The sequence below is a fragment of the Clinocottus analis genome, unplaced genomic scaffold, assembly GCF_023055335.1.
Source record: "Clinocottus analis isolate CAN_PGR_092001 unplaced genomic scaffold, fCliAna1.0.p SCAF_39, whole genome shotgun sequence".
Classification (NCBI taxonomy): domain Eukaryota; kingdom Metazoa; phylum Chordata; class Actinopteri; order Perciformes; family Cottidae; genus Clinocottus; species Clinocottus analis.
In genome coordinates, this window is record NW_027176142.1 from 271,101 (window position 1) to 281,100 (window position 10,000).

General features: G+C 48.1%; 1 protein-coding gene across 1 annotated transcript in view; it reads left to right on the plus strand.

The window, feature by feature from the left end:
• Window positions 1-10,000, plus strand: part of bgnb (biglycan b) — a 17,506-nt gene that overhangs the window by 1,099 nt on the left and 6,407 nt on the right. Inside the window, exon 2 of the mRNA XM_068596695.1 lies at window positions 9,013-9,271. Within this exon, the coding sequence (XP_068452796.1) occupies window positions 9,022-9,271 (250 nt within the window). The 5' untranslated portion in view covers window positions 9,013-9,021. The remainder of the gene's footprint in view (window positions 1-9,012; window positions 9,272-10,000) is intronic.

Sequence of the window (10,000 nt, forward strand, 5' to 3'; positions counted from 1 at the left end):
AATGAAGCGAAACACCTCGTTCTGATGAGCTCACGACTTCACGTCCAGCAACAGTTACTCAGTCATGACTTTGATTGACACCTCGTGTCCTGACTGGGAGGGGGGGGACGGAGGGAGAGAGAGAGAAGAGGGAGAGAGAGAAGGAAGAAGAGAGAGAGAGAGAGAGAGAGAGAGAGAGAGAAGAGGGAGAGAGAGAGAGAGAAGGAAGAAGAGAGAGAGAGGGAGAGAGAAGGAAGAAGAGAGAGGGAGAGAGGGAGAGAGCGAGAGAGAGCGAGAGAGAGAGAGAGAGAGAGAGAGAGAGAGAGAGAGAGAGAGAGAGAGACAGAGAGAGAGAGAGAGAGAGAGAGAGAGAGAGAGAGAGAGAGAGAGAGGTACATGATCACTTTAAATGTCTGCTGACCTTCGAGCTCTGTGGGTTGACATCTGCACCTACTGGCCTGTCTGTGTGTCACCTGTCTGTCTGTGTGTCACCTGTCTGTGTGTCACCTGTCTGTCTGTGTGTCACCTGTCTGTCTGTGTGTCACCTGTCTGTGTGTCACCTGTCTGTCTGTGTGTCACCTGTCTGTGTGTGTGTCACCTGTCTGTGTGTCACCTGTCTGTGTGTGTGTCACCTGTCTGTCTGTGTGTCACCTGTCTGTCTGTGTGTCACCTGTCTGTGTGTGTGTCACCTGCCTGTCTGTGTGTCGTCTGTCTGTGTGTGTGTCACCTGTCTGTCTGTGTGTCACCTGTCTGTCTGTGTGTCACCTGTCTGTCTGTGTGTCACCTGTCTGTGTGTGTGTCACCTGCCTGTCTGTGTGTCGTCTGTCTGTGTGTGTGTCACCTGTCTGTGTGTCGTCTGTCTGTGTGTCACCTGTCTGTGTGTCGTCTGTATGTGTGTCGTCTGTATGTGTGTCACCTGTCTGTGTGTCGTCTGTCTGTCTGTGTGTCGTCTGTCTGTGTGTCACCTGTCTGTGTGTCGTCTGTCTGTGTGTCGTCTGTATGTCACCTGCCTGTCTGTGTGTCACCTGTCTGTGTGTCACCTGTCTGTGTGTCACCTGTCTGTGTGTCGTCTGTCTGTCTATGTGTCTCCTGTCTGTATGTCACCTGCCTGTCTGTGTGTCACCTGTCTGTGTGTCTCCTGTCTGTGTGTCTCCTGTCTGTGTGTCACCTGTCTGTGTGTCACCTGTCTGTGTGTCTCCTGTCTGTATATCACCTGCCTGTCTGTGTGTCACCTGTCTGTGTGTCTCCTGTCTGTGTGTCACCTGTCTGTGTGTCACCTGTCTGTGTGTCACCTGTCTGTGTGTCACCTGTCTGTGTGTCTCCTGTCTGTGTGTCACCTGTCTGTGTGTCACCTGTCTGTGTGTCACCTGTCTGTGTGTCTCCTGTCTGTGTGTCACCTGTCTGTGTGTCACCTGTCTGTGTGTCACCTGTCTGTGTGTCGTCTGTCTGTCTGTGTGTCACCTGTCTGTGTGTCACCTGTCTGTATGTCACCTGCCTGTCTGTGTGTCACCTGTCTGTGTGTCTCCTGTCTGTGTGTCACCTGTCTGTGTGTCACCTGTCTGTGTGTCACCTGCCTGTCTGTGTGTGTCCTCATAGTTTGGTCTCAGTGTAAAGTTCCCCTGCAGCTTCCTCTTCAGCCTGCAGAGGGCTGTGTGTGGTTTATTCTTATTGAGCTCGATCTTTGTCATGTTTTGACAATAGAGTTTGCTCATTGTTCCAGTTTGTCTTTGCAGAGTGTTTCATAACTGTCCTCGCAGCAGCTCTCACTGTGAAGTCGTCCACGTCCTCTGCATGATGTGTCCTCGAGCATCCTCAGCTGTGTGGTTTGCTCTCTGGCCTCGTCTCTGCAGCATCGAGCAGCTTCCCACATCAAGCTGAGCGGCTCACAGTCGCTGCCAAGCGGTTCCTTTTTTAGGGATCGCAGTCACCAAATTACAGCCGCTGGGCAGTTAACTCCACCCGAGCGACCACGCCCAACGGCCTGCGTGTCTGCAGAGCACAGGGACCTGTGTGTGTGTGTGTGTGTGTGTGTGTGTGTGTGTTTGGGGCAGTTTACATTCCGACAATCAAGCGAGTTTTACAACAAAAAGAATTCTGGGGTGTCAGAATTTATTGCGTCATCAGAATAACGTTCTGGAGAAAAACTCCCTGAAACAAACAAAATACGATTTGAAGGCAACACGACGTCCAACGTGTGGCGCTCCGTCAGCGCTGCGATCAGGTTGCTGTGATCAGGTTGCTGTGAACAGGTTGCTGTGATCAGGTTGCTGTGATCAGGTTGCTGTGATCAGGTTGCTGTGAACAGGTTGCTGTGATCAGGTTGCTGTGATCAGGTTGCTGTGATCAGGTTGCTGTGATGGCATTGCTGTGATGGCGTTGCTGTGATCAGGTTGCTGTGAACAGGTTGCTGTGATCAGGTTGCTGTGATCAGGTTGCTGTGATGGCGTTGCTGTGATCAGGTTGCTGTGATCAGGTTGCTGTGATCAGGTTGCTGTGATGGCGTTTTTTGTGATCAGGCTGCTGAGCTGGCACAAGGCTGCCAGCTCAGCAGCTTTGTGCCAGCTCTCTGGTGGAGTCTGAGCAGCTGCTGATGCTGAAGATGAACATGGAGGGTGAGGCTCAGAGGAGCCAGCGTCTGAGCTCTTGATCCACATCGTGAAGCTTCGTGCATCTCGGCAGTTTGCACTCGCTGGTTCCACGTTTCATCCCTTCATGCTGTGATGAACTGGTGATGACATCATGCTGTGATGAACTGGTGATGACATCATGCTGTGATGAACTGGTGATGACATCATGCTGTGATGAACTGGTGATGACATCACAGTCATAAGTTATATGTTTCCTGTGAATAAAAGGCAGCGTCCTTCCTGTGAAGTCGTGTCTTCTGCACCGCATGCAGACATGCGCTTTGTCTCCTGCAGGATTGTTCCTGGCAACACAACCAACTCATATCTCACATAGATGTTGGTTTAGCTTGACAAGGGCAAAGGCCGGCTCGTGGGAACTTGAGGAACGTAGACGTGACGGCAGCAGACGTGAGCGCTGACGCGGTCCAGCTCGTGATGGATCGCACATGAATGTGCAGCTCCGCTCAGACGCTGTGTGGGAAACGCAAACAGCTGATGCACTAAGAGGAGGATTGTTCACCAGATGGTGCTTCAACACACAACCGCCTTTTGTGTCAGTCGACCTCCATCCACACGCCCGAATCCTGTCTCACACCCTTCATCCTCTTCCTCCCGAATCCTGTCTCACACCCTTCATCCTCTTCCTCCTGAATCCTGTCTCACACCCTTCATCCTCTTCCTCCTGAATCCTGTCTCACACCCTTCATCCTCTTCCTCCTGAATCCTGTCTCACACCCTTCATCCTCTTCCTCCTGAATCCTGTCTCACACCCTTCATCCTCTTCCTCCTGAATCCTGTCTCACACCCTTCATCCTCTTCCTCCTGAATCCTGTCTCACACCCTTCATCCTCTTCCTCCTGAATCCTGTCTCACACCCTTCATCCTCTTCCTCCTGAATCCTGTCTCACACCCTTCATCCTCTTCCTCCTGAATCCTGTCTCACACCCTTCATCCTCTTCCTCCTGAATCCTGTCTCACACCCTTCATCCTCTTCCTCCTGAATCCTGTCTCACACCCTTCATCCTCTTCCTCCTGAATCCTGTCTCACACCCTTCATCCTCTTCCTCCTGAATCCTGTCTCACACCCTTCATCCTCTTCCTCCTGAATCCTGTCTCACACCCTTCATCCTCTTCCTCCTGAATCCTGTCTCACACCCTTCATCCTCTTCCTCCTGAATCCTGTCTCACACCCTTCATCCTCTTCCTCCTGAATCCTGTCTCACACCCTTCATCCTCTTCCTCCTGAATCCTGTCTCACACCCTTCATCCTCTTCCTCCTGAATCCTGTCTCACACCCTTCATCCTCTTCCTCCTGAATCCTGTCTCACACCCTTCATCCTCTTCCTCCTGAATCCTGTCTCACACCCTTCATCCTCTTCCTCCTGAATCCTGTCTCACACCCTTCATCCTCTTCCTCCTGAATCCTGTCTCACACCCTTCATCCTCTTCCTCCTGAATCCTGTCTCACACCCTTCATCCTCTTCCTCCTGAATCCTGTCTCACACCCTTCATCCTCTTCCTCCTGAATCCTGTCTCACACCCTTCATCCTCTTCCTCCTGAATCCTGTCTCACACCCTTCATCCTCTTCCTCCTGAATCCTGTCTCACACCCTTCATCCTCTTCCTCCTGAATCCTGTCTCACCTTTTAAATCCAGGAGTAAACCACTGGAATTTCAATCCTTATAAAAGTGTCTGTCTTCTGTTGCCTGTTGTGACACCTTCAGTCCTATTGTGCGTGTGCGTGTGTGTGTGTGTGTGTGTGTGTGTGTGTGTGTGTGTGTGTGTGTGTGTGTGTGTGTGTGTGTGTGAGAGTGAGTGCGTGCGTGCGTGTGTGCGTGTGTGCGTGCGTGCGTGCGTGCGTGCGTGCGTGCGTGCGTGCGTGCGTGCGTGCGTGCGTGCGTGCGTGCGTGTGCGTGTGCGTGTGTGTGTGTGTGTGTGTGTGTGTGTGTGTGTGTGTGTGTGTGTGTGTGTGTGTGCGTGCGTGCGTGCGTGTGTGCACGTGTGTGCACGTGTGTGCGTCTTGTTTCTTCTACTTCTTCGTATTGAGGGTAAATAACCGCTGACACATGGGGGAGAAGCCGTTAAGTTGTCAACATGTTGTTGAGCTTCTTGTTTCAGAAGCTCTGCATTAGTTTCCCAGCATCCTCTCTGTTGAGGAGGACTTGTTCAAGATGGTGGACCTGGCTGCAGGGCTTTCCATTCAGGAGCATCACTGGGACGCTGATGGTGAGGCGTGGCTCGTTCTCTTTCATGCTGAAGGTGTTGACGTCCTACAATGTGCACGAGGAGGCTGAGCTCACACCTGAAGCACCAGACGGTGTGTCCTCACCTCTCCAGTGATGATGAGACACCTTCATCTGCAGCTCCATCTTCCTCCTCACCACAGCAAACACACAACTCCTCTTCTGCCTCATCATGTCGTCCCATCGCTCGTTCCACAAACCACGGAGACAAACACACACACACACACACACACACACACACACACACACACACACACACACACACCAAGGGCCAGATAACAGTGGTCATTACAGAGAAGCTGCCTGGTTGTGGGATGTTGTGTTGTCGTTGTGTGGACGCATTCCTGCGTGATGACAGACTCGTCATGTTCCCGTCTTCCTTCTCTTCGTCCACAGCTCCTCCATCTTCCGCTTTTCTGCAAAGGGCTGAGGAATCATTGCACGCAGATTAGAAGTCAGGTTAGATGTAATCCCCACGATGTTGAGACGTAAGCTGCAGGAATAGATGTACATCTTACTCTGTTGTGTTATCTATGAGTTATGTTGGGTGTTGTGTTACCTTGTGATGTGACCATGTATGTCCTTTCTCTGCATTCTTCTGGCCAACAGAAGCCAGTGCTGCTGTTTTCCTTTTGCAAAATGGTTTAATCTGGCTGCTATTTTTATTGCAGGGTCATGAATGCAGGCTTCAGTCATGAATGCAGGCTTCAGTTATGTATGCAGGCTTCAGTTATGTATGCAGGCTTCAGTTATGTATGCAGGCTTCAGTCATGAATGCAGGCTTCAGTTATGTATGCAGGCTTCAGTTATGTATGCAGGCTTCAGTTATGTATGCAGGCTTCAGTTATGAATGCAGGCTTCAGTTATGTATGCAGGCTTCAGTTATGTATGCAGGCTTCAGTCATGAATGCAGGCTTCAGTTATGTATGCAGGCTTCAGTTATGTATGCAGGCTTCAGTTATGAATGCAGGCTTCAGTTATGTATGCAGGCTTCAGTTATGAATGCAGGCTTCAGTTATGTATGCAGGCTTCAGTTATGAATGCAGGCTTCAGTTATGTATGCAGGCTTCAGTTATGTATGCAGGCTTCAGTTATGTATGCAGGCTTCAGTTATGTATGCAGGCTTCAGTTATGTATGCAGGCTTCAGTTATGTATGCAGGCTTCAGTTATGTATGCAGGCTTCAGTTATGAATGCAGGCTTCAGTTATGAATGCAGGCTTCAGTTATGTATGCAGGCTTCAGTTATGAATGCAGGCTTCAGTCATGAATGCAGGCTTCAGTTATGAATGCAGGCTTCAGTCATGAATGCAGGCTTCAGTTATGAATGCAGGCTTCAGTTAGGTCAGCTTCATGTCTCTGAGCTTTGCAGATGTCCATCAGTTATTCTTTTATTCCTTTGAGCAAGGCGGTTGATGGGGTTGCATCAGCAGCATACAGATTATTTTCTCACAGTCCTGTATGATTCAGACTGAAGGTTATGAATTAGTCTTTAAATGGAATATATAAGCATGTGTTATAAATGGATCCACCATGCTGTGATGTTGGTACACATTCTTCTTTGTGGACTGTTTTATTCTCTTTACTTTGTAATTTAAAGGCTCAGTAACAGTTTAGATCACTCTGTTTCATGAAGTGTGCAATGAGAAGCATTCCACCAACATTAAACAATGAAACACGAGCTTTATTCCTAAAATATATCCTGTTTCAAAGTCTTGTGCGACCAGAAAGATGCTGGGACATTTGCTGAAACAAAGAGACGCTTTGCATGAAGTTTCAATCTGTTCAGAGCAGCAAAGACTTCCAATCATATTATCTAAATGACATCTGAGGCCCTCCCTCTTCTCCGTGAGTCCTTCTCCTGTTCCTGATCATATGAAAGCTCTCCTCTTGGTTCTCATGACATCACATTAATCCAGCAGCTACAAGATCCTCAAGCTCCATGTGCTGAGCATCAAGACTCAGCTCGGATCAGAGGAGGGACTTAACGCAACAAGATTATAGATTATATGGTTTTGATGGTCCAGGGCAGGACGGGGCATCACTGCATCAGATTAGCTTCATGTTACTGCATCAGATTAGCTTCAGGTTACTGCATCAGATTAGCTTCATGTTACTGCATCAGATTAGCTTCAGGTTACTTCATCAGATTAGCTTCAGGTTACTTCATCAGATTAGCTTCATGTTACTTCATCAGATTAGCTTCATGTTACTTCATCAGATTAGCTTCATGTTACTGCATCAGATTAGCTTCAGGTTACTGCATCAGATTAGCTTCATGTTACTGCATCAGATTAGCTTCATGTTACTGCATCAGATTAGCTTCAGGTTACTGCATCAGATTAGCTTCATGTTACTGCATCAGATTAGCTTCATGTTACTGCATCAGATTAGCTTCATGTTACTGCATCAGATTAGCTTCATGTTACTGCATCAGATTAGCTTCAGGTTACTGCATCAGATTAGCTTCATGTTACTGCATCAGATTAGCTTCATGTTACTGCATCAGATTATCTTCATGTTACTGCATCAGATTAGCTTCATGTTACTGCATCAGGTTAGCTTCATGTTACTGCATCAGATTAGCTTCAGGTTACTTCATCAGATTAGCTTCATGTTACTTCATCAGATTAGCTTCATGTTACTTCATCAGATTAGCTTCATGTTACTGCATCAGATTAGCTTCAGGTTACTGCATCAGATTAGCTTCATGTTACTTCATCAGATTAGCTTCATGTTACTTCATCAGATTAGCTTCATGTTACTTCATCAGATTAGCTTCATGTTACTGCATCAGATTAGCTTCAGGTTACTGCATCAGATTAGCTTCATGTTACTTCATCAGATTAGCTTCATGTTACTTCATCAGATTAGCTTCATGTTACTTCATCAGATTAGCTTCATGTTACTTCATCAGGTTAGCTTCATGTTACTTCATCAGATTAGCTTCATGTTACTTCATCAGATTAGCTTCATGTTACTTCATCAGATTAGCTTCATGTTACTTCATCAGATTAGCTTCATGTTACTTCATCAGATTAGCTTCATGTTACTGCATCAGGTTAGCTTCATGTTACTTCATCAGATTAGCTTCATGTTACTTCATCAGATTAGCTTCATGTTACTTCATCAGATTAGCTTCATGTTACTTCATCAGATTAGCTTCAGGTTAACAGCCATAGTTTCCCTCCGGAAGGATCAATTGGCCTCGTAGTAATTTGTTTCTGTGTGTGTGTGTGTGTGTGTGTGTGTGTGTGTGTGTGTGTGTGTGTGTGTGTGACATCATGGACTCTGTGTTTCATGACGTGCTCTAACACATGCTCATGCTCTCAGACGCTCACGCCCAGTTCCCCTCTCCATGAATGGCGGCTTTGTTTCACTGTTCGGTTGCAGGAATAAAGTTTTCCACACGATCCGATTGGCCGGACAGAAGAAGTGACTTCGTCTGTTGGATCAAACCTGCAGACATGACAGTATGTCCGTCTGGCTGAAGGGACCCTAATCCCAGAGTTTCCCCAGAGGAACGAGTCCATCACCTCTCAGACGGCAGCCCGTTCAACACTCCAGCTTGTGTGTGTGTGTGTGTGTGTGTGTGTGTGTGTGTGTGTGTGTGTTCACGACTCTGAACAGACACATTCATAACATTTCAATTTCCATTCACACTGACCTTCATTCTGAGTTATGAAGTGTAGGCCCTCGTCCACATGGACCAACCTGCAGGAGGTGTGCACAGACACACACACACACACACACACACACACACACACACACACACACACACACGTTGGCTCCTGGAGGTCTGGGGCTTCAGGGCAGTCGCCTGCTCTGTCTGAGTCTCACTCAGGCACTTTGCTCGCTTTTTACTGTCATTTTGACGTCATACAAGTGTGTGTGTGTGCGTGTGTATATATATATATACACGCACACACACACACACAGGAACATGCACATGTTGTGGACATTTGAAATAATAATAAGTATGAACAACCCAGTTCAAGCCTCCAGAATGATGAGTTGCATCAGTGCCTCCCTGCAGCAGTTCCAGTAGACATTAAAGCCTTAATGTGATATAATATTAATGTGTATTGTGTTGTTATTCTGCATTAGCTTCACTTGCTTCACCGTTAAACTCACCGTGTTTCTCTCCGTCTTCTTGTTCCTCAGGCGTTCAAGATGGCGCCGCGTTGCTCCCTCCTGCTGCTGCTCTGCGTGGCTCGGCTGCTCGCCGCCTCCTTGGCCCCGCCCTTCGAGCAGAAAGGCTTCTGGGATTTTGCCATGGACAGCATGGACAGCGGCGGGATGATGACGATGATGAGGGATGAGGAGGAAGGCTCCGGTGTCGAGGAGATTCCCTCCCCCGACTTACCCATGTGCCCCTTCGGCTGCCAGTGTCAGCTCAGGGTCGTCCAGTGTTCTGACCTCGGTCAGTGAGAGCGTGTGTGTGTGTGTGTGTGTGTGTGTGTGTGTGTGTGTGTGTGTGTGTGTGTGTGTGTGTGTGTGTGTGTGTGTGTGTGTGTGTGTGTGTGTGTGTGTGACACACAAGAGGTTCAGACAGGAAAGCACATAACTTTAACTTTAGTTCCTCTTTGGTGAAATATCTCAGAGTTCAAGCTCCTCTTTGATGCGTTCAGTGTTTGTAGATCCTAGAGGAGAGAGAAGGAGAGACACGGTAATAAAGGAGAAAAGACTGAGACAAGAGAAGGAAGAAGGGAAGAGCAGGATGAAAAGTGATCAAGAGAGAGGAAGGTAAACAGAAAGACAACCAGAGGACACTTTGATGGAGATGAAACGTTTTCATCTTGTGTTTCAGACGTAGACAGGAAGTTTAATGAAAACCCCGAACAGGAGGGAGGATGATGGAGGGAGAATGATGGAGGAAGGATGGAGGGAGGGAGTGAGGAAGGATGGAGGGAGGATGGAGAATGGAGGATGGAAGATAGAGGGAGGATGATGGAGAATGGAGGATAGAGGGAGGAGGATGGAGGATAGAGGGAGGAGGATGGAGGATAGAGGATAGAAGATGGAGGATGGGGGATAGAGGGAGGATGGAGGATAGAAGATGGAGGATGGAGGATAGAGGGAGGAGGATGGAGGATAGAGGGAGGATGGAGGATAGAAGATGGAGGATGGAGGATAGAAGATGGAGGATGGA